Consider the following 27,850-nt stretch of genomic DNA (forward strand, 5'->3'; position numbering starts at 1 on the left):
GTTTTGGGGCTCTTTTGATGAGGTTATATGAAATAACAACAGGAGGGAACTGTTCCCCACCAGGTAACCAGGGGCAGTATATGGTGGGAATGTAACCTACTATATTAGACTGGTGTGGCCATGCACTGAGTGGAGTGAAACAGCACAGCTGGTTAACCATTTATGATCTTACAAGACGCAAGAAGTGAAATCCACAGCCGTGCAGTAGTTTGTTGTCATGAAGACATCGCCCTCTTTTGGCCAAAAGCTGTAAACACTATCACAATTTCAATGCAGTACGTTGGAGAACTGTAAAGACTTTTTTTAAGGAGTTGTAGAAAAGAACTCCAAAGTCATCTGATTATGTAAAAACTTCCTGCAATAATCTTTGCACATTGCATATGATTTTACTTCAATTTGTGTAATGTCATGCAGCTTTTTATTTGATACATTTCCTTAAATACAATTTTCCAAAATCATTTTAGCTTAATTATATTCTTAAAACAGTTCACCAAGACAGACATTCCTTACATTAGTATATTATTTATACTTTAATTAACTACAATTAAACTAAAAATTAAAATGTAGAAATTACATACCAACTTCATACAGTGTTTAGAGGAACACAATAATGGACAGAAGAAAATGGTAGAAAAAAAAAAGTAAAAAAAAAACTTTTTAGATAAAAGGTTTATGCCATGCTGGGCCATTCACTAAAAGATTTCCAATAGAAAGGAAGAGGAATATCCACATCCGTCTTTTTGTTTGAAACCCGTACGTATGGCTCTGTATATGATGGCAATGACTTCATAAACGTAAGATAGCTCTTAAACAGGCTATTGATATGTGATTCTACTACCATGAGAAGATCATTCAGATTTGAGCTGAGATTCTTCATGGATATTTCATTGTACAGCTCCTGGACTTTACTTTTGGCAAAGTCTCTGAGCTCAGACAAACCTTTTTTAGCCTCCCGCATCCATTCACGAATCTTCTGTGTAACTTGTAAGTTCCCTGCCTCTTTGTAAATCCCATTGATGTGTGAGGAAATGTTTTCCAGTTTTTCAGTCCTGAGAGAGTTTAGGAACACTTCTGCCCTCTGGATGTAAACCCTGACTAAGTTTAACATGTCCTGGAACATCTTCTCCAATTTGAAGTTATCCCATCTCTCTATTGCCTGCATAATCTGATCCTTCGCTGATTTCATGGCAGACCTTAGATCTTTCAAAATGTTCTTCCCACTAATAACCTTAGTGGTACCAGCAAGAGTAAATTCTACTTTGTTGATATTACCTGAAACGGAGTCGGCAATGGCTTCCATGAGACTAAAAAACCTTGTAGTAGCTCTATCAGTTGCCTTTGAAATGGACTGCCTGGTCCTATTGTACAACTCTTCCCCGGTAAGCTTCGCCTCCAGACCTGGCAGGTGGAATTTTGTGTCCTTCAAGAACTTCATGGCAGCGTCCAAGAGAACCCGCATATTTGACTCATACGTCAGAAGGTATTCATTGGCACTGCTGGAGAACCTTCTACTCAACTCTTGAAGATCCATCTGGGGAAGGTTCTCCAGTGTTCTCCTCCACATATTTTTACCCTGTTGTCTGAGCTGCTCAACTGAGGTCTGTAAAGCATCAATCATGCGCGGGATCTCCTGGTAAGCTCTGTCGATACCGTTGGAGAGTGCATTCTTCAGTTTTAGGGCAGCACGGTTCAGGTCCATGCCAAGGTGATCAATGTGGTACTGGTTGATAAACTTGTGAAGAGCTGCTATGATAGACGGAAGTCTGTCTTTAAGGCCATTAATCATGTCTGAGAGTCCATTGATTTGATAGCCAACCTGAACGCTCAACTTCTCAGAGTTCTTCAAAGTCACCTTGAAACTCATCAGGTCTGTGTCCTTGTCAGGAGTTGACTGAATAAACAATGCAGACATTTTGTTACAATACTTAAATAAGTTGTATAAATTGTTGACAAAAGATTATCACTCTCTTACCAAATATCTGCTGAACAGTTTCGCATAAAACTGAGATGGTGACCTCCTAGTGAACTGGAACCCAATGAAGCCAGCTGCTGGTGAGGATATCGAGGATGTGATTCCATTGTTGTGCGATGCATAACGAAAGCTCATGTCAGCAAAGGTCTGGCTTACAATGTCAATGCCCAGTGTATGACGTGAAGGACTGTAGTGTAAAAACACATTCACAGTAACATTAGTATTGCAATTTTGCAATGCGTAATGCACAACAAAGCCTATAAAACAGAAATTCAAGCGATTACCTGGACACTGAAGACTCTTCGCGTTTCATTCTAGAGAAACAACAAAAATCATTAGGATGATCAATTATGACAGGAGAATTTATAAATGTGTAGGTTTGAGAAATTGATGTGTTCAGTTCTTACCTTAGATTCTGACTAAGATCATGCTTCCAGTTTATATTCACATCACGATGGGTGAAGGTACTTTTTCCATCTAGACCCAGAGCTCCATTCTCAAAAATGATGGTGCCAATCACTAAAAATGAAATGTGAAATAGAATATTATATTAATTAATTAATAATATGAATTGAGAAATATTGCACAATTCTTGACAGATCAATCATATATACACACAAAATATACATGCATATTTACTGGTTTGTTTAGAATTATATAATGTAATATTATGTTTGTTAATTAAAGTTATTATAAAGTGCTACTAAATATTCATATGAACTTGCAAAAGTCTTTTAAACTTACCATCCAAGTTATACTCCAGGAAAACCATGGTGGATGTGCAAGTGGACTTCATTGTGCAAACAATTCCTGACTCTGTGTTTTCTATATTTCCAGTCCATGTATTGTTGTAAACTGGGGCAGACATTTTGACAGTGGCTGACAGGGCACCAAAGGTTGGAATAAACACACCAGCAGGGAGATGGAGTGATATCTCTGGGACTTCGATTTTTTGTTCAGGGATGATGATAGTTGGCAATTCAAAATGATATAGTGTTTTTGTGATGTCATCCAGACGTATTGGGTACTCGCCAATATCGAATGCTTTGGGAAGGTTAAATGGTGAGATGGTGATTTCATACTCTGGCAAACTGACAAACAGATGAGCCATTTTGTCTTTCAGATACTTAGTTTTAGCATTTATGCTAGGGATTTCCACTTTTGGAAAACCAGGCAAAATGATATCAAAGTTAGGTGTACTGATCTCATTGGGGATTTCTAGATTTGTCAAATTAATGACAAAGGATGGCACATGGAGAGTGGTGAAAGGTACGGTAAACTCTGGAACAGCTATAACTGGGGGTATTGAGATATAATCAGGCAGGTCAGGCTTTTCGAATCGCATATCAACCTGTCTAATCATTTGTGGAATTTCTTTAAGCCAATTCGGAATGCTCATTGTTGTTTGCGGGAAATTAAACGTTACGCCATTTTCAAACAATTTTGTTGGTAGCGCAAACAGTGTTCCCTCCATGCTCTTGGTGTATATCACAACAGTCGAAACATTGAGGAACTGCAATTGGTCAGTACTGGTGACCTCACCAAATTTAAATATGTCCCATAGACTCTTATGGTAGACTGGCAATTTGATTGACTTCAGGAATGCAACATTCCCCTCAATGGATTCAGACATTTCCATGCGGATTTCAGATTGATCGTTTGATAGTGTCAGATCAGAGGAATGGATCAACGTTGCTAGTTGTTCCTTGCCACTCCAAAGTAATTTTTGCTTGTCTGAAGTGATGGAAAGATCTGCATTCTGCACTATGCCAGCATGACCGAGGTTACTCGGCTGTGATAAGTCAATATCAAGATTAGCTGAAAAAGTTGTCAATGGAACAAACTCAAGCGTCAACCTCACATTTTGCTTTCCGTTTGTTGAAAACGAAGCAATACTAGCTGCATTAGTGCTTGTATAAGTCATAGTAGCATAAATACGCCGCAGAGTGGCCTCAAGAGCGAGGTCCTTAGTGACGTCCATATTCCAGGAACCAGCCTTTTGGTGGTAGACCTTAGAGGTTACATCAGTTTTCAGTGTGGAACGAAGACCATTGGCATTCACATAAATAGTTGCTTCATTGTCCAAAGATCCAGCAAGATTTGCACATTCCATGATGGTTGCATCTGTTGTTCCTTTCCAAGTGCTCTCCAAAGAGAAATAGGATGACAGCGCCTCGAGAGCAAAATTGTGATCAATGCTTCCAGTGCCTTGCGTTTCGATTATGGGTAGATTATAAGTGTAGCTAACTTTGACATTAGAGGCTATATTTGGTTTAGACTTAGTATTACCACGAACCACTTGATTTAGGTTCATCGTAAAAACTGGAAGCTTAATTTTAGCTAGGTTTGTTAAGGAAGCCTCCATATTCCTCTTTGTGAGGCTCACAGTGCTTTCATGAGTACATTCAACACTCATATGTACCAAGGACAGGCTTGTGGCCATCTTCAGACCTCTCCTTTTATTGATAGTGGTACTACCGTCAAGTTTTGCTTTTAGGACGTCGAACACGGATGTTGACGAGACATCAAACTTGATGACAATGTCAGACTGATTATACAGGCCACCATTGGCATTCAGAGTTATTATAGGAGATTTGATCGAGAACTCATAGGTCATATTTCCAAATGCAGGTATCATGATGTTATTCTGAATTTCTGGTATTGTAAATGTGGGTAGGGTCAAGTCTTGAAGCGTCTCAGGCACATGCAAGACTGGTAGCTCCAAAGATGGAAGCACAAGGGTGTATGATGGCACTGAAAACCCCATGAAAGGAACTTTAAAGCTTGGTGTGCTAACCTCCTTGGGTATGAAATAACTAAATGCGGGTAATTCGGCTCGGAAGGCTGAAACCTCAATGTTTAGTATGGGTATGGTGTATCCAGGAACAGTGAAATATCTTGGCGGCTGGTTTGATGTGTCAATTTTGTACTTTTCATACTGAATTCTGGCTTTGTTGTAGGAATTGGTGAGGGCATCAAAGATGTGGTCTCGTCCGAGTTCAAAATGCAGACTCGAGATCTTGGCATTCTCATTGAAGGCTTCGTAGATTGGCTTAAGGTTTAGATCAAATGTGTGCTTGTCTGGGTTTTTCTGATACAAGAGCCTGAAATCAATGTCAAATGATTGCTGAGGAGTGGTCAGAAGATCTTTCAGACCATAATCTTCCCAAAGAGAAAACTCTTTGATTTTGGGTGTTTTCATATCTAGGTATGGGATCATAATTTCTGGGATACTGAGTGGAACAGTCAAGAAGTCAAGATTGGCTTCACCATCAACAAAGGCATAGATTCCAGCTTCATTTTCACTGTTATCCAAAGTAAAGTTGTGTTTGTATTTGTACTGATTGAAGCGAGCCAGACTTACCCAAAAAGCATGTTGCTTATTGGAGTTCAAGGTAAATCCAAAATCATCTTGGAGATCTATTTTTCCAGTCAGCTTAAGGGGCAAGATAATTTTAGAGTTACCTTTATTTCTGCAATCAAGTGTGACCTCAAATGGTTGAGCCAAGAACTCGCATGCATTGGATATACTTCCACTCACTTTTCCAATAAGCTCAGCGTTATGTGAAATTCCTATTTCCATTCGGACATCCTCCATTTGAGCCTTTCCTTTAAGCGTCAAAACACTGCCCTTAATGAAAGGAGCCTCAGTCTCAGCCCTGGCATCAATAGTAATGTGACTCAGGATGACAGATTCTGCATTAACAGACTGCTTCATCTTAAGGTTTCTGCTGTTTGTTTCTCCATCAAAATTGAGTTTTGCTGTGCCAGCGTTGACAGTGAACTCCAAATTGCTCTTGTGTGTAATTTCATCAGAATAGTCATCAATGGACTTGATGGTCCTTGATGGACTTAATGGAGACCACTTCCCACTTCCCACTGTTCCAATGGTCACGGATATAATCCCTGATTCAAAGCGAGCCTCTGCTGTTTTGGTTATTATAGCCTGACTGGAAACATCTATGTTGGGTATGTTCAGATTATGCGTGTAAGTTGTGTCCATATTTGCAGATATTCCATTTTTTAAAGTAATGCCTACATTGTTAATTAGATCAGCTGTGTATATATGAGTGATGACTTTAGCAGCTGACTTGACTGTTGCTTCTGCTGAAGGACCACTTAAGAGAACAGAAGCCTCGTGGTCAATTTTAAGGGCCATGTGACTAACTTTCACAGTCTCACTAATAACCATTTTTCTCATTTTTGGAGCTTCAATTTGAAGCATTGCATCCAGAGTATAGTCAAGGTATTCAAGGCTTGACTTTCCCATTGAGTTCAGAGTAGCTTTAAACTGTGGGGATTTGGGTGTTCTTGTTGTGTTCTCGAGAGCTGCTGATGTCATCAATGTATAATGAGGAGAATCTACTTTGAATTCTCCATAAAGTTTGCCGAAAGCTGGTAGACATGGTTCAAATGGAATTTCAGGGATTTTGACTTCGGGGATTGTCAACATAGTGATCTCAAAACTATCTAGTTTTAGTTTAGGAACAGTGATCTCTGGGAATTTGATCTCTGATAGAGTGATCTCTGAGAAAGTAAAATCAGGCAAGTCGGAAAGATAAAGAGCTCGTAAGTTCCCGAAGATGGCTTCAGGGTCCACTTCTGGCATTTCTATCTGGCGAATTTTGTCAATGAAGTCAATAATGCTCTGCTTGATTTTCTCAAAGTCAACTGTGATGGAAGGAATACTGAACAGGTCCAGGATAGTGAATCCTGGTATTGCTATCATTGCTGGAATTGTAATATCATGTATTCTTGCCATTTTAATCTTAAAGGCAGGAACCTCCAGAGTTGTGAATGGAAGAATAAAGGTGGGTACGTCAATTTCTGCCGTCTTTAGAGCATTGAGAACTCCCTCCACAGCTTGTGTAATTTGATTGAGTAGCTTCTTATCTTCAACCATCTTCTTAATTTCATCAATGAGTTTTGTGAAATGTGATGAGATGTATTCGATCATATTGACGTAAGAACCACTTGCCCTTTCCAAGTAAACCAAGATTTCATCTCTGATGTCCATGTCACTGACTCTCTGCCTAACATCTTCGAGAATGTCTTGGATCTTCAGTTTTATGTCTTTATATACAGTAGTGTGAATTACATCTATAATATTCCTGCAAACTTCAGCTATCCTTGTATTTTTCATTTTCTCCAAATAATCAATAACCGTCACCTGCATCTCTTTTATAAACTCTCTGGATGCCTCTATTTTTAGTGGGATTTCATAAACTTCATTTATCTGCTTGTTAATATAATTGACTATGTTCTTTCCTTTTTCATTTACTTTATCAACAAATGTGTTGTAATCAAAAAATCTTAATGTCTTTATAATCAAGAGAATGTGCTCATTTAAATAATCTATAATCTGTTTGAAATCCATCAGCTTTAACAGAGAAGCAATTCTATCCAAGACCTCCATAACCTTATCCGAGATGTACTCAAACTGGATAGATTTTAAAGTATCCACTACAGCCTGCACTAGCTCTTGGATTCTGTACTGCTTGACTAATATAATGGCCTGCTCCACAAAAACTTCAATTTTCTTGTCAATTTCATACCTTAAAATAAGCTCTTGTGCATTTAAGTAAACTCTATTGATTTTCTCTGGAATTTCGTACTCCTCTATCCAGTTGACAATGACATCCTTTGCAGAATCCAACACTCTCTCAATGTCTTCATATGGGATTTGATCAGATAGTTCTTCCACATATTCAGTCAAATCAAATGAGATTATATAGTCTCTCAGACCTTCAAGTAACATCTTAATGTCAAATGTCTCAATAATCTTCCTCAGTTCGCTCAGCTTTTCCTGAAGTTTGGTTTTAATTTCATATTTTGCATCCAGTTGTTTTAACCAAGCAACACTGCTGTCCTGCAGCTTTTGTACATCGATCTGTCTTATTATATCTTCAATACCATCAATGCCTCTGATGATTGTTTTGGTTATTTCATATTTCTCATCAAAAGCTTTAAGTTCATCTTCAATCTGCGTCAAAAAGTCAGAGACAGAATTGGCCCACGATCCACTCTCAATGCCATCTTTGATTTGAATCATCAGATCCCGAATTCTGGTTGCTAAATCAATAATTTTCTTTCTAGAAGCCTCCTTAAATTCCTCAGCATATGCATCAAGGTCATCTATTGATACAGTGTAGTCATGTATGTAGGAAATCAGCTGGTTCTTGACATTGTTGACTTTGTTCTCTAGGTCCATGTCCACTATAATGTCATTTACTTTTTGAGGGAGTTCATCCAACTTGTTTCTAAACCGACCTATCAAACCATTGATATCTAAACTGTTGAGGTAGTTTTGGAGGGATTCGAATTTATGAAGAATTGCATTTTTCATACTTTCAAAGGCAGCAGGGAAGCTCTCGATAAATGGAAAATAAATAATGTGACAGTCGCTGTTCTTATCATACTTGACAAACCCAGAAGCACTAAACTTTTGATTGTCTAATGGAATATCACTAGATATTGTTTCAGTGTTCAAAAGATTTGTTTGAAGCACTCCGGAGAACTGGACCCCTATTTCATTTTCTTTGTTGTAAATATTGACATCTTGGTTGTATGCATGATTATTTAGCTTTGACTTAAACTTCAATTCCACAGACTGTTCATTTGGTATCAGAAAGCTCTCAATCTTGTTTTCAATGTGCGTTTCAGCTGACTCTCCGTTTAGGAACATATGTGCAACAGAAGCTCTGCATTCATGGGACTTAGCAATGGCCAATGGTTCAGCTTTCAAGAGGAACTTACTGTAGAGCTGACCACTGTGCTTGCCATAAAACTTGACAGTGCCATCGCTGTTCAAAATGGCATCGATTGTAAGGCTAAACGGCATGGCCATTGTGCGAATGTTATTTTCAAGACGTAAAGATTCACAATTTACTTGTGTCTTGCTGTTCATAACAGACGACAGTCCAGCAAAATCCAAGTCAAAGTTGTTACTTATCTGGGAATCAAAGACTTTTGCTGTTGTATCGCATTTGATGGTGCCTGCCAGCTCTGCATAAGTAAATTCACAGCTGTGCTTAATGTTATCCTCTTCCCCATACTTCCCACTGAGGCTTCCAGCTGCGTCCATCTTAAATGCCTCCATCTTAAGGTGGCCGTCACAACTGAGTCTAAAATCAAAAATCTCAAGTTCGTTATTTGCACTTATCGATGTGATGAATGGCCTCATATTAATCTTAATGTCATGGTTGTAGGACGCTCCATCACAGATGAAATTGTCCATTTTGGAGCGGTAAGCCAAGGTCCATAACGTTACAGTCAGGGTATGTGTGCATTCCGATCTCATTTTCTGTAAGGTACCCATCATAGTATTAGACAGACTCAGTCCTTGCTTATTAATACCAAAGTTTAGGGTGTTTCTTGCAGTTCCATCGAAGGCGTTTCCTTTAAAAACACTGGTTATATACACTTCTTTGGGTGATATCTTACCCTCCGCACTGAGCTCAATTGTATTTTCCTGTGTTGATCCTTTTGATACAAGAGACATGGAGGCTCCATCGCCATCAATACCACCATTGAAGTTATTTTCAAAAGTCAAAGAAATTCCCTCAATGGTTGTCATGCAACTGGTGGTCAAGCCATTTGCTCCAAAAGTAAGTGTGCCTTTGTGTGTCCCACGTCCATCTTCAAAATTCAGCAAACCTTCTATGTTAATTTCAAGGCTATTACTGTTTAGGGATCCAGTTAGGAGGGAATATGCACGATGTGTTGCTTCATCTGCCTGGGATTCAACTTTCAGTCTGGCTTCTTCACCCGTGACATCAAGTTCAGCCTTACAGCGGAGCACTTTTCCAAGTGCAGTCATGCTACCATCTGACTTCACAGACAGCTGGCCTTTCTTGTGCTTTAATTCTGCCACGTGCTTCAGAACATCATTTTGTGCATTTGTTTTGGACAAAAGCGACAGCTCTCCATTGACGTAGGATCCTTTGATCACATTCTCACCTTGGATGATTGAGGAGTCAAACTTCAATGTGGACTCTCCTTTTCCTTCTCTTTTGAGCATATTGTAGATATAAGATTGGCTAAGGGTGGAGTTGGCATAGACAGAGCCTACCTTGATAAATCCATCAAAGTTTCCATCTCCAATGACTTCATCACTCGTGGAAGCTGACTGAGCCGAATAATACACAGAGGTATCCAGCCCAAGTGGACTAGATGCTTCAATCCTGTAGTTGGTCCTACCACTAATTTTATCAGCCATACTCATAGTTTCAAAGGCACTCAGGCTGGCGTCAAGTAAACAATGACTGATGGATCCATTTACAAAGTACTTCAGAGTATCATCGATTTTACCAGTGATCATGCCCATACCTAGTGAAGAGAAAAAAAATCGATATTTAATAAATAATGAAAAAAATAATGAACTAATAATTTAATAAAATGTTATAAGTATAATAATAACAAAGTTCTAATATCCCGAAGAATGTAATAGAAATAAAATAAATTCAAATAAACTGATGATGTCATTTTGACAGTCATCTTTGGGCCAGATTTACTAAACACGCAAATTAAAGAACAAAGATGCTGCTCATCTGATCAGGAAATGGAAATCATGCTTATCATTTCCATAATAACCAATGCAATCTACCAAGAGTAGCGCAAATTAGAGTCTGGTTTAAGACATGTTTTTTAAGGCGGTAAATAATGGCGCAAATACCAAAATATTGGCAAGTGCAAACCTTAGTAAATCACTTTGCATGATTCAATACTCTCCTCCCATAAATTTTGCATTTGAAAGGAAAAGTCCAACAAATGCATATGCAATATAAGGTCAGCTGCAAAAATAACTGTGCCCACGCCTTTTCAGTGCTAATTTTTCACTGCATGTCTTTAGTAAATCCTTACAGTAGTTTTTGAATGCACTGATGCAAGCTGTTAGTAAATCTGGCCCTTTGTGATGAGTTTTGATGACTTAAATACCTTCAATTTTGTATGACAGGGGTGTCACAGGGCAGCTGGCCATCACTTTGTACTTAGCAATGTAACTGGGAACGTCAACAGTGTTGTTTCCCCCTAAGATGGAACCCTCCCAGTCATAAAAGTTGCTGTTCGTCTTGACAGACACCTCTCCTACACCTAACATGGGTAAGGAGAAGTCCAAAGCACGGGGAATTGTGAATGATGGAATCTTATAGTTGTTCTCAGGAATATCAAGCCCAATGAGAGGAATTTGAATATGTGGGAGTGTTAGGGTGGGAGGGATGTTCAGTTCAGCAGATGACTTTCCTCCCAGGAGAAGAGGAAGTGAAATGGAGATTCTGCCTTTGTTGAACTGGTATCTCATCAGTGAATCACTGAACATAACAAAAAACATGAAGAGAAAAAAATGTTAAGCTCAATATCAATGTATATAATATACATGCATATAAACAGTACCAGTCTAAAATTTGGACACACATCACTGTATTTTCATTATATTATATAAAATGTTAATGTGATACATTACATTAGTGGTCTATATATACACCATTGTGACTTCGTCATGTGACAACTAGCCCCGGCCTCCCTTATATCAACAGATATTTGTTTTTATGTAAAAAAGTAACAAATAGTGTCACTCACGATTTAATATATATTTTCTCCGGCAAAGATGGCAAAATGAGCTGTGGGGTGCTTCTCTTGCTCCTCTGTATGTTCACGAATGAACTGCCTGCTGCCAATTTATCCAGCCAAATATTCACTGCCTTGGTACAAAAGGACTAATTATGAAATGTTCATCTTCAGCAAAGCCATTAAAATATTAAAATGGTAAAATACATGCAATTTAGACAAATCTCAAGTTTGATTTGATGCACTTACCTCTAACCCTTTTGAAACAATGTGACGAAGTTTCATGTCAGTCTTGGTGACTTTCTGGTCAAGGATATCATCAATACTTGCCTGCAGCTGGCTACGGTACTCCTCCATGTTTGGAAAAAGTTTCTCAACTTCAGAGTTTATATCTGACTTCATTTCAAGTTCAACCTTATTATTATCTGCAAAGTCACCAAGAAAATCATTAAAAACTCAATGACAAATTCATTCCAGGAACGTTTGCTAGCAATGTGTGCTTTATTACCATATCGGAGTATGGCTTTCTGCACAGATGTTGTCTCCGGCATGTTTAAGGCTGTTTCAAGCTGCAGGATGAGCCCATTATTATTTTTTAAGGTGGCAGTGGCAGAGGTGTCCACCTGTAGTGCTGGCACTGCCAACTGAAGCTCAATCAGACCATCCCTCATAGACTCCAGCCTTCTCAGAAACACATACATATCCAGATTAGTATCAAATGACACTTCCCATATCAGTACTGTATATGTCATGTTAAAATAAAAGTGTCCATAATGCAGTGTTCCAATATTTTTTTCCGACAACTGAGTGTTTACTAAATAATATTTTTTTAAAAACTAATTGTTTATACTGTACCTGGCATGCCCAACTAGTGAAAGCTGTGGGATGTCTTTGTTAGTTACATCAATTGTAATACCACGCATCTTTTTTCCTTTAGCGCTGCTATCTGTAACTGCCAACTTGATGCCAGCTTCAAGGTCATAATCAGGGATCTGAAGGTCAGTGGTGAGGAGGTTCTTATTGCGATTGTATTTCACAACTGCCGTGGCTTCGGTTGGTTCAGCACCTTAAAATAAGAAGAACTTATTTTTTAGACCGATTTCACATTCTTATATACTTGACAGCTTACACATTGAAATGCAAGCAATCTTGACCAAATAAATACATTTTTTAATTTTCATAAACTGTTTTTATTAGTGGTTTTTTAAAAAGCACACGATTTACTAAGCTGAGATACTTTCAATTAAATAGCAAATAGGTTATATTTACATCACAGCCATAAGCCATGATTTGTTACTTGATAACTTGCGGATGAATTTGACTGGACAAAATCTGTGTAGTGCAAGATGAGTCATCCGCAACTTTGCTCCATTCCATTTTCCAAACATAGCGTTCAAAGGTTTTTAAAAGAGGTCTGCACTTATTTTATCAAAAATACATTAAAACAGTAATATTGTGATATTATAAAATATACTATAATTTTTTTATTATTCAATTCAATTCAATTCAAATCACTTTATTCATCCCCAAGGGGCAATTCAAATGACACAAGGAATAGCATATCTTCAACTCCACACATCACATCATTACTAAAAATAAATAAATAAATAAAAAATAAGAGTAAAAGTGGATATGACTGTTCAGTCTATGGCATGTTTAGCGCAGTTCAAAGATTTGGGGGGCGGATGGTGACTTGGAGTTTAATAGCAGGACAGCCCTGGGGACAAAGGTCACCTTCCTCCTCTGGGTCCTACACACTTGACAGCGAAGTCTGCGCCTTGAGGGCAGCCACTCAAACGTAGAATGCATAGCATGGGATGGATCACGGATGATCCTACAGGCAGTCTTCAAGGTTCGCTGGTCACATAAGATGGGCAGAGCTCTCAGGGGGTGTCCAATAATTCTGGAACACACTTTAACAATTCGATGTAAACAGTTTCTATTATGAAGACTAATGGAGTAGAACCAACAAGTAAAGGAAAATGTTATCACACTTTCAATAAATGAGTAATAAAATATGGTTAAAATGTCCTTGTTTACATCAAATGATTTCAATTTCCTGAGCAGGTATTGCCGCTGATGGCATTTCTTCAGAATTTCCTCTGTATTAGATGAAAACTTCAGCTGATTGTCGAAAATAGTCCCAAGGTATTTATACTCCCCCACAAGCTCTACCTGCTTTCCCTGGATGAAAGTATTGACTGCCTCAGTCAGCTGTCTTTGCTTTGGTGAAAAGGTCACTATCATCTCTTTGGTTTTATCCAAGTTCATCTCTAAACAGGACTCTTCACACCACTTCACAAACTCCTGCAGAGCTGGACTATGACCATGGAGGGAACCCGAGAGCAGAGACAGGACGACTGTGTCATCTGCAAATTTTACAATATGACAGTTAGCTTGAGTAGACCTGCAGTCATCTGTGTAGAGGATGAAGAGGAGGGAAGAAAGGACACACCCTTGTGGCGAACCTGTTGACGTAATCCGAACTTCTGAGTAGGTGTCATTGACCAGAACCCTCTGTGTCCTGTTGGTCAGAAAGTCTATAATCCACAATATAAGTTGATGACTAAGGCGAAAGCGGTTAATAAGCTTCTCTGCCAGGATGTGTGGCTGCATGGTGTTGAATGCAGACGAAAAGTCAGCAAACAAAATCCTGGCTGTGGAGTTTGGAGTTTCCAGATGTTTATGGATATTGTCTAGGATGAAAATTTTTGCATCGTCGACCCCCCTGCCCACACTATATGCAAATTGAAGAGGATCCATCAATGGATCAGACACCTTGGTGATGTAATCCTTTATGAGTCTCTCCATGGCCTTCATTACCAGAGAGGTCAAGGCCACCGGCCTGAGGTCATTCAAGACTTTGGTGGTACTCTTCTTGGGTATTGGAATCACCGTGGAGTGCTTCCACAGCTGGGGGACTGTGCTGTTGTTAATAGAACACTGGAACAGGTATTGGAATACACCCCCCAATTGCTTAGCACAGTGCCTAAGGGTCCGCCCACAGATATTATCTGGGCCTGGCGCCTTATTTACTTTAGTCCTCTTAAAGGCGCCGATCACTTCTCCAGTTCCAATAGTGATACCACAGTCATCAGGATCGAGCGAAGAAATGAGCCTTTTGAGATCAGAGCTGTTATCTTTCTCAAATCTGGTGAAAAATATGTTCAGGTCATTAGATAGTGAGGTTGGGTTACAGCCTGCAACCTGAATGGACTTGTGACTGCAAGGACTGACGTTAACTGCTGCCATACTTTTAATGCCCTGCCATGCAGTACGGAGGTTGCCCTGGGCAAATGTGCTCTCCACCTTATTTTTGTATCTCAGTTTTGCATTTTTTATGGCACGTTTGACCTCTCTATTGACATCTTTCTTTTCTAGCTCCGAGCCGGTAAAGAAGACCCTCTTTTTTTTATTCAAAATCTCCTTTAGGTCCTTAGTCACCCAGGGTTTGTTGTTAGGAAAAATTGTCACCCTCTTAGTCGGTATAATACTATCCACACAGAAAGAGATATAAGAAGATACTGAGTCCACTTGCTCATTCAAGTCACTAGAAGAAGATGTCAGTATGGACCAGTCGGTGGTCTCAAAGCATCCTTGCAGCTCCTCAATGCTGTCGGCAGTCCACTGCTTAACGTCCTTTATTATTTTCTCTGACCTCTTTACAACTGGAAGGTATGCTGAGGCTAATAGAATGGCAAGGTGATCAGCAGAACCAAGAGGGGGCAAGGGGACAGCTTTATATCCATCTGACACTGATCCATAGCATTTATCCAGTGTCTTTCCTGAGCGGGTGGGACAATTGATATATTGATAAAAACCTTTAAGAGATCTGTCCATTGAGCAGTGATTAAAATCACCTAAAATAAATTTAGGGGCGTCTGGGGAGATAAGTTCAAGTTTATCTATTGTCTTCCTAATACATTCAATAGCTAAAGACTCATTAGCTCTGGGATGAATGTAAACTAAAATTAAAAAAAGTTGTGGAAATTCCCTCGGTAAATAAAAGGGACGTAGGGAAACAGCCAGCAATTCAATGTCAGTATTGCACAATTCTTCTCTAACAACAGTTGTCGTGCACCAGCTTTTGTTGACATACAAGCAGACACCGCCTCCCAATTGTTTGCCTGTAAGCATGGGATCTCGATCAAGACGTATAGGAGTTCCAAAGCCATCAATATGCAGTTTATCATTTGCATCATTCGCATTAAGCCATGTCTCAGTAAGTGCAAGAATAGATGCAGTCCGATATTCATACATATAATTGACATTGGCTTGCAGTTCGTCAGTTTTATTGCGCAAAGAACGCACATTGGCTAATATAATCGAGGGAAGTGCGCAATATTTATTTTTTCCCCTTTTAAGTCTAGCTCTAATTCCACCCTTCTTTCCTCGCTTTGTTACCTTCCTCCTGTGTGTGTTGTCTTTATCGTACTGATGTTCACGCTGGATCTCATCTGGAAGCCTCACAGAGAACGCAACTTCATGGGAGTAATAGTAGTGTTGCATTTGCAGGAGAATGTGCCTCGGGTATGTGATCCGCTGTCCATTCGGAGTGCATAATCCGTATGTGAAACAGGTGAAGAAATCCAGATAATACAGCAGAAATGCCATTAACCGCAGGAGAATTGAAATATCCATTCCTCTATTACTGGCTTTGTGAGTTAGCCGGCGTTGGTTAGCTCAAACAGCTGTTGCAGGTAGCAGCTAGCCTCCTCAGCTAACAGATAGGCATGGGAAAGCTTAGCATGGAGTGTCTTCGATTCACAAATTGTCCGCACTTCACAGGTGATAAACTGTGCACTATCCAACTTGAGAAAAAAAAAGCCATAAAAATAAATGAATGAAAAACAAGAAAACAAGCATAAAAACGCATAAACAAACACGCACGCTATTCCCTGTGTCGTCAGGTCGCCACACGAGCAGCGCCCAAAAACCAATAGTTATCAATAGTAATAGTAGCTGTGGTAGTAAAATATTATAAAATATTTTTAAATACAATTTCAAATATTTTTATTTTATTTTAATATATTTTATAATGTAATTTATTCCTGTGATGGCAAAGCTGAATCAGACATTATTCCAGTCTTCAGTGTCACATGATCCATCAGAAATAATTTTAATATGCTGATTTGGTGCTCAACTATTCTTTTCTTATTATTATCAGTAGTGAAACTAGTTGTGCTGGAAGTTTTGTGGAAACTGTTTTTTCTAGGATTCTTTTATGAATAGAAACTTAGAAATGAACAGGATATATTTCAAATAGAAATCTTTTGTAACATTATAAATGTCTCTCTAATGTCACTTTTGATCAACTTTGATCAATGCGTTCTTGCTGAATATATGTATTCATTTCTTTCATGAAAAATCTTACTAACCCAAATCTTTTGAACGGTAGTGTATCTGTTAAAAATAACTTTTGACAATATTTAACACACGCATATCCTGTAGATATAAACAAATTAAAGCCGCAAAAAATTAAAAGCACTGATAAATGTTCAATGCCACTGTTAGAAATAAAATAAGAAAGAAGTGATGTCATTCAAATTGTTTGAAAACTTACTCTCAGCCTTGAGAACAATTTTCACAGAGTCGACTTTATGGCGCCCCTCTTTTCCCTCCCTCAGCAATGCATAGGCAATCGTTGCCGTGTACTCAGGCACTTCTCCTGTAGGATGAAGTTCCAGAGCAAGCCTGGAAAGAAAGTTATTCCTGTTACTGTTTTTAAGAGCATAAACCATGGAAGTAAATAAGTTGTTTGCTTACTGTACATCCACTTGTTTCTCACCTTGTCTCTCCTGTGAGAGGATAGTACGGGGCATTATTGGTTAAACTAGCATTTGAATAGCGCAAAATAGTGCAGTAATTCATCCCAGGAAAGATTGGATTACACTCTGTTGAGTCAGTCCTGTCCTCTACCATGGAGGGGACAATCTTAGTCTGAGTGGAGGTCACTGAAAGCAACTTGTTACTGTTGTGGAAGAGAAAGAAGAAACATATTTTTCTCTATGTTCCATTTGAATCTTTAATATAATTCAGAAGTACAGAAAAAAGTGACCCTTGAGTATAAGTATGTAAAAGTATAAATGCATAGTAAAAAAGCATCTGATAAGAAACAATAAATGAAGGATACTGAGAGTTTAGATGGCCTACCTGATGCTGAAGAGCTGGATGTTTCCCTGTGGTGCAGGGATGGAGAGCTTGATCTGACTGTCACTTACAGTGACCTTAGCATTAACAGCACTTTCATGGTACATGTTTGTGTGTGTCTCAATCCCAGCTACCACAAATTCTGGGATATAAACCCCCATTTGGGTAACAAACTCCATTCCCACAGATGGCATGAATGAAAGCTGTTGCTGTGAATAAAAACAGAAAAACATGAATAATTTACTTCTTAATTGTGACATGACAAAATGTACACTAGTGAGAAGGATTACCATCATGCGGTCAATGGTCATGCCTCCTTTGGCTCCAGGGGCCAGAACTCCAGATAGGGAAAACTTCAGTGGAAAACCAGCACTTGTAGGTAGTGTAAAGGCCTTGTCCAGGAACATATAGTGGACAAAAACCTCATTCTCTAAGCTAGATATCAGCTTTCCCATTAACTGCAATAGCAAGAGAATATCACACTTAAATTTACAGTTAAATTTTGTGGATGAAGACTGAGATTTTTATGGCAATGCATTTAGAATACCATACTTTCAAAGTCTATGAATAACACTTACATTCACAGACATCGACTTAAATGTTTCTGTGTATAGTTTAATGTGCTGAATGATGAGATTGAGCTCATTGGTCTTCAAGTATCCCAGTTCTGTTCCCATAAACCGCAGGTAGGCCAGGCCTTTAGGAGCATCTTCGATCTGTTCAAGGCGTTTTTTGAACTCTGAGAGGTATTCTTCCATATTCCTCATGATGTCTTGAGGGACCTTAAGGGAGAAGATATTTTTAAGCATTATGTTTTATTTAGATGGATTTTCGTTATACACTTAAAAGATTTGAGATAGAATATATTTTTAGATATTTACCTGTCTTTTCATCCTTTTACCTCTTAGTGGGGAAATCCACTTATCCAAAACCCGTTTGATGGGATGTGGAATCTTGTCACTGGCCCAGTACATGGCTTTTGAGATCGTATCAGGGAAGAAACCATTTTCACCAAAAAGAACTTCAATGGCTGGCTCAAAGCCTTCACCTTCAAGGCCAATCTGAGAAAGAAGTGCTCACATGCATTCATAAAAATGGAAAATATAGGCACACAAAAATATCAAGCCTTTTTAAAATATTTATTTTTTGATAAACTTATACAGTACCTCCAGTATTTCTGCATTGAAATTGTCAAGTGTGGTGGCTAACATGACTTCTCTGGGCATGTAATTGGCAGAATCAAAAATCATGTTGCTTTCTACTGAGCCAACCAGAGGGACTTCAATTTTGTAGTTGCGTGAGAACTTTGTGAAGTCCATAGCGTTAAAGCTTGCATCCCCTTGTACAGCTTTAAGAATGTAGTCCTTTGCTCTAAACATAGACAAAAAAAGACACACACACATATATATATATATATATATATATATATATATATATAGGGCTGTCAAACGATTAATCACGATTAATCACATCCAAAATAAAAGTTTGTGTTTACATAATATATGTGTGTGTACTGTGTATAATTATTTTGTATATAAATGCACACATGTATATTTAGGAAAAATATGTTATTTATATATAAAAAGTTTATATTTATATAAAATATACATTATATATAGGCTACATTCAGTCTATATACAGTATATACATGCAAATATTTCTTAAATACACATGCATGTGTGGGTATTTATTTATAAAAAATAATTATACACAGTACACACACATATATTATGTAAACACAAACTTTTATTTTGGATGCGATTAATCGCGATTAATCGTTTGACAGCCCTATATTACGGATGCACAATATATCAGTGCCATATCGGTCATAGACCAATATTAGAGTTTTTTTTTTTTTAAGTTATAAGTATCAGATGATAGAAGTAACAGATTCTATTTTATATCAATTGTGGATTATCAATTGGATATCAATTGTGGATACCTTTTATATAATCTAACACTCACTTCAAGTTTATCTTTAAAAACACTAATGATTTAATAACACTGTTAAATGTAATTTATGTGATGATGCCTAAATTCACTTAGCATTTAAAACAACTGATTTTAGTTTAGAGTGTTTTATAATTCATATATGAAGACAAAACAATATAGAATTTTAAGTCATCAGTTATCTGCAATAATGTTAAAATAATTATAAAGCATTTTAATATTGGTGCATTCCTAAAAAGGATTAAAAGTATGAAGACTGGGGTTATCTTGACAACATAAAAAGTATTTATTTTGTCTGAGGAAAGAATTGAGAATTTGTCCTCAAAAGGTATGATCTTTAATCTTAATACAACATGGCCAAAACTTCAAACACTTTTGAACATTCATTGTGCTACATCCTGAGCACATTTTCTGCTTCTGCTTCCAACGAAAACATCAAGACAAATCATTTTGAACTAGAAGGCCATAATAATAAACACATTTAGTATTTGAAATATTAGTGTACATACGTGCTCAGGTTTAGATCTTCTGATTCCAATATGTTGGTGATATGGGAGGAGACAAAGCTCTTAACCTGCTCATTTTGCTCACTCTTAAGTGTTCTCAGCACCTTGTTTGCTACCTCAGGGTTCCTCATGAGCATCAGATATGCTGCAATGCGTTTTTGTCCTGGTGCCTCTGTATTCTCATACTGTTGTATCAGAGCACTTCTCACCTAGTAACAACAAATCAAAATATCAAATGCTTTAGAATGAATCCAGATCATACTGTTTTTCACTTTAAATGAAAGTACTAAACTGATTTTATTTGAGTAATCGATGCATCATTTAAGAACTGGAATGAGGATAATCTAAATGCTGTAAATCTTAACAAGAGTTGATTTACATCTGAATTCATTTCCATGAGTCTGAAAGCCTGGATAGCTGCTTTTTGTACTGGCAGAGAAGCGTACGTCTGGCCCATGCAATTTAGGAGAGAAGACTTCAGAGATGGGAATCTCTCCATGTACTTTCCCATGACACCAATAACCTGTACAATAAATACTTTGGTTAATATTGAGACATTTGTGTTCATTATATATGCATCAGATGGATGGATAGAGAGTTAGATGTACCCTTAATGTAAGGAAAGTGCTGTCTTCATCTCCAGAGCAGTCACCTAGCATGAACTCCATGAATTCAGCTACTTCCTTCACTTTAGGTGTTGACGTTGCTTGGTCTTGAGGAAGTCTGGTGCAAAATATACATTTATCCAATAAAATTCCACTTAAAAACAGAAAATCTTGACCTATGCTAACTGAGTAAACATCACTGACACTTACTGTTTCACAGTGTTGGCAAGAGCATACATGATGGCTTTGCTTGGCTTGTTTTGGGCCATGCTCAGCATGTCTCTAACCCTCTGAGGGCTGGCCTGGGGTAAGAGACTCAAAGCATAAACTATAGCATCCACCTCTCTGGCTGACTCATCAGAAGTCCTGAGGATCTGCATGATGGCACTGGTACATTCATTGGTTCCACACTGGAAAAGTGTCTGCCATGTAAGCCACTCTGAGATCTTCATCATCTCATCAGCAGCTCCAGAAAGCGTTTCATTTTTTAAGCCACGGACTTCAGACACCAACTTGTGGAAGAGACTGGCTCTCTGTTGGCTCTTTCCGGAGCTGCTAAGTGTATTTAGCTCTCTCACTGTGGCAAGCACATCATCCTTTGACTGAACAGGAAGCTTGTCCTCCACCTCCTCTAAAAAGAGCTTCTTCTCAAGAGTGTCTGTTCAGAAGAAAAAGACAGAGGGAATTTGTTTATTTATTCATATTATCACAACTCTATACCTCTCAAAATCTTGTAAAATACAAAGTAAAACAAACTATTTTACATTCTTACAGCTTAAGGCTACTCACCATCTTTACTGAAATATCTACTGTTTATTTTCACTGAATCCTGTAGGGTTAGCCTCTGTTTTACTTCTGAGGAGATACCATACTGCCCCCTGTAGGAGAAATTATAACATTGATGTTCATTAACATTATATATAGGTTATGCCAGGTTTGACATAAATTATGATGTCATCATCCTTTTTTTGTCACATAACTAATCACAATGCAGCCACTTTAAATATGTGCATATTCAAATTGCGCAAATGAGTTTAGAGAACTAAGACGTAAAAAAAACGACTTTCTGTGAATAACGATTTAAATTTACTTTCATAAACCTTTAATATAATACTAATAATATAATATAACACAGCACAATATAGTGATTTTTATTGTATAGACTAGATTTATGGTGCTTTTTGTCATTTTTGGAGCTTGACAGATCTGTTCACCATTCACCCAAAACTTTGGCTAAAGGTTCTCTGTCAAAGTTATGATGTGCAAACATTCTTTTAGTAACATTAATAGTGTTATCTGGTCTCAAAATGATAGCACATAAATGTTATTTATACATTATTCATGTTTTAGTTGGACAGTCATCTAATGTTTTTTTAAATGTTTCAAAGCGTTCAGAGAACATTCAAAAGAAACATTCCCATAATGTTCTCAAAATGATAAAATGGAATGTTCCCTTAATGTTGGTACGTTTGAAAAAACGTTTAGAGAACTTTCAGAAATGTTTTTATAACTTAATGGGAACGTTAGCAAAATATTCTTACATTTGGAACGACACAAGGATGAGTATTAACAACAGAATTTTCAATTTTTGGGTGAAGTATCCATTTCTGATCAGGTCAGTAACCAGGCATCCAAAACAAAGCCTTTATGGGAAGAGATTACGCACTCGTGTGAGAACGGGATGAAGATATGCTTCTCTGTACACTGAGCTTCAGTCATGTGCTTTCTCCTGTTGTCAAACTGATAGTTGCAAGTCTGAGTACTGCTGATTAGCTTGGATATAAGACCATTCTGCAAAAGTAAATTTCAGTTAAGTTGTATGAGTAGCATTTTTGACTGAGATGGATATGAAAGAATGGATATTGAAAGAAATAAGCCATGTGTGTTCTACCAGGCCAGGCAAGAGAGACAGGGGGCTGGTGGGGAGACTGTGAGGTGAGAAATGGCTGCAGTCCGACAGATCTCTGACTACAGTGACATCTGTGTCAATGTCCTTCCGTGAGTTGATTGTGACATCAGTCTTGCACATGCCATGGACTGTGCTCTTAAAAAAGTAAGAACAGAGAAGAAGTTTTAGACTTTTGAACCCCACAGTATATAAAAGAAGCGTATTTTATTTTACATATGACAAAAATACAATGCATGAAAAATGAATTGTGTAGACTGCATTTGTGTGTCTACTCTAAATTTTTGTTTTAATCTCACCATTTTTTTATTGTGTTCTCCCTCCAGGACTGGCACGAGAAGAGCAGAGATGATTCCTCTTTTGATGTTCAAAATGTTTTCTGGCTCGTCCTTCTCTGGATAAATGGAAACACTGGTTACCTGCTCCACCACAAAATTCAGAGGGTTCCTGGAAAGGGGTATCAACAATCATTATTGAGTGAAATATGATACTGGACAATACTGAAGGAACTAGGGGTATTTCCTCTATTTAAGAGGAGGAATATCCCAAATATTACTGGCTGTTCCACATACTTCTCCATGGCAACCTGGAAGGCCTCAGCTCCAGCAGCCTGTCTGTAAACAGGTTGACCCTGTGCGTCGATGACTGACACCTCGCTCAGGATGCATTCTGTTGTGTGAAGGACAAAGCTGCACGTCTGTGGGACCTCAATTTCAACCTGATGGTGGACAGAGAAATATACATCCAGTATTCTCATATTTAAACGCTACAGTTCACTACCGTTTGTGGTCAGTAAGATTAAAAAAAATTATAATAAACGTACTCGGTTACTAACTTGACCTCGGTTCCCTGAGATAACGGGAACGAGTACTGCATGATTACTGAAGATTGTAGAATAACGCAGTGAAACTGAACCAATGGCTGAGCAGCTGAGCTGCACAAACCCATTGGGAGAAAGCCCGCCAGAGCCCGCCAGAGCCCGCCGAAATGGGCGAAAGGGGCTGTAATTCGGCCAGTTGGAGTAGCTTAAAGGGAGGGCCCTGAGGACTGTAGACAGGTCCCATGTAGGAACCGTGAGAAGGCGGGGCGGGTTTAGCCTCCAAAAGCCCTTGAGAAAACGAACAACCAGGTTGTGCTTGCCTACGGACTGGCCAGCCACAGGAGCGTGGAAAGCAGCTATGGACTTTGAGCGTGGTAGGGGTGCGACCCTTATCCAGCAGCTCCTGAAGAAACGACAGTACCAGTGAAATGTCACAGGAAGTCGGGTCTTCACTCCTAACTGCGCACCAGCTGGAGAAGACAGACCATTAAGGGGTGTAGAGGCGACTTGTGGATGGGGCTCTAGCATCAGAAATAGTGTTTAGGACTGTCGCAGGGAGGTCCATCGGCTCGCGTCGAGGGGCCAGAGGTGGAGATTCCTCAACTCTGGTTGGTGGTGCCAGATTGTTCCTTTTGCTTGGGAAAGGAGGTCTTTCCTCAGGGGAATTGGCCAAGGGGCTGCTGAGAGCAGCTGTGTCAACTCTGGAAACCACGGTTGGTTCCACCAGAGGGGGACCACTAAAAGGACTGCGCGTCTGTCCTCCCTGATCCGTCTGATGAGCTGAGGGAGCAGTGCGACTAGAGGGAAAAAGTATAGGGGAAGGCTGGGCCATCCGTGGGCCAGCGCGTCCCTGTCCCTCGAGAACTATATTGGGCAGTGAGAGTTGTATTCGGAGGCGAAGAGGTCAACCTCTGCCTTCCCGAAAATACTCCAGATCATACGAACCATCTGGGGGTGATGTGCCCACTCTCCCGAGGACACGTTGCCCCGGGATGGCTTGTCTGCTCCTTGGTTCAATCTGCCCAGCACGTACGCCAATCTCAGTGATCGCAGGTTTGGTTGTGCCTATAATAGGAGGCGTCTCACCAGTTTGTGTAGAGGCCTCGATCTGAGTCCACCTTGGTGGTTTATGTAGGACACCACTGCCATGTTGTTCTTTCTGTCTCAGAGGGGAGAGGGCCACGTCCATGCACTTCGTCCATACACGTGTGTGGAGCTAGAGACATTCTCGAACGCGAATCTCAAGAATGGTCTGTGATGGGGGGCTATCTGGATATGAAAGTATGCGTCTTTCAGATCCACTGAGAAAAACCAATCCCCTGGGCACACTTGTGAGAGGATTTGTTTCAATGTTAACATCTTGAATGGCCATTTCATAAGGGCGCAGTTCAGATTAATGAGGTCGAGGATGGGCCGCCATCCTTCTTTGGACTGAGGAAGTAGCGGCTGTAAAAGCCTGACTTGCTGTGGGTCGTAGGAACGGATTCTACAGCTCCTTTCACTAGCAATTCCATCACTTCAGTGCGGAGGACATGAGCCACATTGCTCCTAACAGAGGTGGTGACCACACCCCTGAAAGCGGAGAGGCCTGTGAGCGAATTCCAGCGAGCAACCTCGTTTTACTGTGTTCAACACCCTGAGCCAACCCTGTGTTCAACACCCTGAGCCAGTCTGAGTTGAAGTCATTCGAGCGACAGCCCGCTGTGCCAGGGGCTGGCGTTCGTGGTAACTGGAAGAGAAAAATAGCTCTCTTTTTGAAAATGTTTGTTTTTTATTTTGTTCCCTATAACAGCAGTCAGTTGCATGGAGCGTGAACATGAACGGGCCAATGCTTGCAACAAACACATTGCTTCCAACACCAGGAACTGAATGGAGGGTTGGGAGGCAAACTCGAGGCTGTTTAGGGGGTGGTCTGGCCGCAGCGAGACTTAGCCCCTTCCTCTCCATTTTTCTTGAAGGATAAGGACGGCATCTGAGGCACAGAATCCAGCGTTATCTTAGGCCGGGACCTTGGCACTTCGGAAAGGGGTAGCATTTGGCAGAGCGGGAACGCTGTTGAGGCTCAGGCTCTGGTTTGGGCTGAGTGGTTGGAGGCGTAGGCTTTGCGGGCTGCTGAGTCAGCACATTCTTCTGGCGCCTTGAAGCAGCTGCAGAACTGGAGGGGTTGGGCAGGAAGTGTTGCAGAGCCTGCGACATCTTCTGTGCAGCAGTGAAGCGCTCGGCGAAACCGTCCACCGCCTCAATGAACGCAGCTTCTGCATGGGATTTCCCCAGACAGGCGACGCACTCACTGTGCTCGTCAGATACCTGCAGGGGAGCCCTGCACGAGTCACACTTATGGCGCAGCATTTGCAACAACGCCGCTGGAAATTTGCTCTGAATTTGCTCTTTTAGACTCGGCGGATAGCCACAGGGGAGATCGCTGAATCATGCAGTGCGTCAATCTGCTTGCTTGCATAGCGGCAAACTCTGAGTCAACTTGATCCACTGCTGGGCTTCTTCAGACGGCGAGAAGGCTTCTTCAGTCTCGAAGTGTCAGCGAAGAGAAGATGATCGTCGCTGAAGGAGAATTAATCTGATTCCATATGACAGAATGCCAGCTTATATAGAGGGATAGCCCCGCCCATTTCGGCTGGCTCTGGAGGGCTTTCTCCCCACAGGTTCATGCAGCTCTGCTGCTCAGCCATTGATTCAGTTTCACTGCGTTATTCTATTATCTTCAGTAATCTGAGAAAAAGGAGTTTCCGATTGTGTCTAGCGACGCAGTACGAGTGAACCATTTCCGAAAAGGGAGCCAATATTTTTCTTCAGCAAGGATGCATTATAATGATTAAAAGTGATAGTAAGGAGATTTATAATATTACAAAATATTTATCTGTATATATATATATATATATATATATATATTGTAATTTAAGTTGTAATAATAATAATTCACAATATTACTGTTTTTACTGTATTTTTAATAAGATAAATGCAGCCTTGGAGAAAAACAAAATCTTACCGACCCTCATTTTTTAGCGGTAGTGTTTCCTTATATAAAAAAGAGGTTTTTACGGCCATTTTAAAGAATTTTTTTTGTACCTGACAGGAGATCCTTGGCCCATTCCTGAGGTTAGCTGTACCAGTCACCCCATTTTTGCTCTCGGCTGTATACTGATAAACATATTTTCTGAGGTTTTTGAACCTTGCAGACACTTGAAAAGAAAAAAAGCATTCAGTAATTGTCATTATAATGTCAGTGATAAAAAATAACTATATTGGAATTATTTCACAATTGTCTGGTTTCACATGCTCAGTGTTTATGATGACTTCTGCAGTATTTCAGAGTCAGTTTTAAGTAATCAGATGAACAGAAGACCTTTGGACCATTTGCTGACAGAGTGGCACCTCTCTGATTCAATATTCTTGACGCATACACATGTAACATGTACCAGGGTTCAGTGCTGCTATCTTCTGCAGCCGATAGTAACACAGTTGGTCAGACTAAAGAAACTCATCCTGATTGGTTGCAGATAGAATAATATATGTCACAACTAACTAACTAAGTTAATCAGCATGTTGTGTATTGGTTCCTCCTTACATGGGCATATGGATGGTTGTTCTTCTCCACTGTCTTCCTCAACTACCTCAGCATATGCTTCTACAGAGACAGATAAAAAGTAGTAGCTGAATAAATTAAATCAACTTTATATAGCAAAACACAGCAAATCTCAGTAAACAATAACTACAGAGTTCTTCTAAGAAAGGAGGACAGAAAAACAGATAAAACTTAAATGTAAAAACAGTGAACATATCTCTAGACTTCAATTCAAACACTGCAATATATTAAACTTTGTATAATCTGTTTTCATAATAATTACTAGAAACTTTCTTTAGAAATTTGAGTAAGAAAAAGATCTATTAATGCAAATAAGAATAACAATAGGATGACAAATAAGAAAAAAAGGGGAATCTGGGAAATAGGTGTTAAAACAGGGGAAGATGTAGATAGCACAAACAGAGTACAAATGTATAGTCAAAACTTTGAGTAATAAATAAAAATCTTACCTGCAAATAAATGTGCACTGAGGAGGAGTAATAGACACAACTTAGTGTCCATCTTTATGGTCACTAAAAACTCTTTCTTTCTTTGTTTTTTCACTAACTTCTCTTAAATATTCCCACCCAGCAGAACCTTTATAGCATGCCTCCCACCCCCAAAGCCTCCAACTGAAACCTCCTCCAATCAGTCAAAAGACCACAAAATGACAACTCTGACTTGTCATAGTTCATGAATATATTCTATTTGAGAACACAGGGAGAATACATGAAAAACATGATGAATAAATATGTTTATAAATGCAGTGCATCTTTTTTTGTCTATAAACATAA

At 39.3% G+C, this 27,850-nt stretch overlaps 1 protein-coding gene across 1 annotated transcript; it reads right to left on the reverse strand.

Annotated features, from left to right (window-relative positions):
- Nucleotides 1-432: 432 nt before the first annotated feature.
- apoba (apolipoprotein Ba) lies at nucleotides 433-27,611 on the reverse strand. Its single transcript, XM_056266408.1, has 29 exons — nucleotides 27,527-27,611; nucleotides 27,060-27,119; nucleotides 26,561-26,673; nucleotides 23,229-23,374; nucleotides 22,956-23,103; nucleotides 22,642-22,794; nucleotides 22,417-22,541; nucleotides 21,540-21,628; nucleotides 20,961-21,408; nucleotides 20,754-20,868; nucleotides 20,525-20,668; nucleotides 20,149-20,354; nucleotides 18,856-19,060; nucleotides 18,571-18,750; nucleotides 18,268-18,471; nucleotides 17,980-18,147; nucleotides 17,693-17,898; nucleotides 17,328-17,510; nucleotides 17,103-17,233; nucleotides 12,395-12,605; nucleotides 12,048-12,220; nucleotides 11,789-11,964; nucleotides 11,552-11,673; nucleotides 10,910-11,283; nucleotides 2,717-10,300; nucleotides 2,380-2,491; nucleotides 2,257-2,286; nucleotides 1,973-2,159; nucleotides 433-1,891 (listed from the first exon to the last, which is right to left on the reverse strand). The coding sequence occupies exons 1-29, from the start codon at nucleotides 27,576-27,578 to the stop codon at nucleotides 671-673; spliced, it is 13,266 nt and encodes a 4,421-aa protein (XP_056122383.1). The 5' UTR covers nucleotides 27,579-27,611; the 3' UTR covers nucleotides 433-670.
- Between the last annotated feature and the right edge of the window lie 239 nt (nucleotides 27,612-27,850).

The sequence above is a fragment of the Rhinichthys klamathensis genome, unplaced genomic scaffold (genome assembly GCF_029890125.1).
Source record: "Rhinichthys klamathensis goyatoka isolate OS25496 unplaced genomic scaffold, OSU_Roscu_1.1 h1tg000247l_1, whole genome shotgun sequence".
In the NCBI taxonomy this organism is placed as follows: Eukaryota; Metazoa; Chordata; class Actinopteri; order Cypriniformes; family Leuciscidae; genus Rhinichthys; species Rhinichthys klamathensis.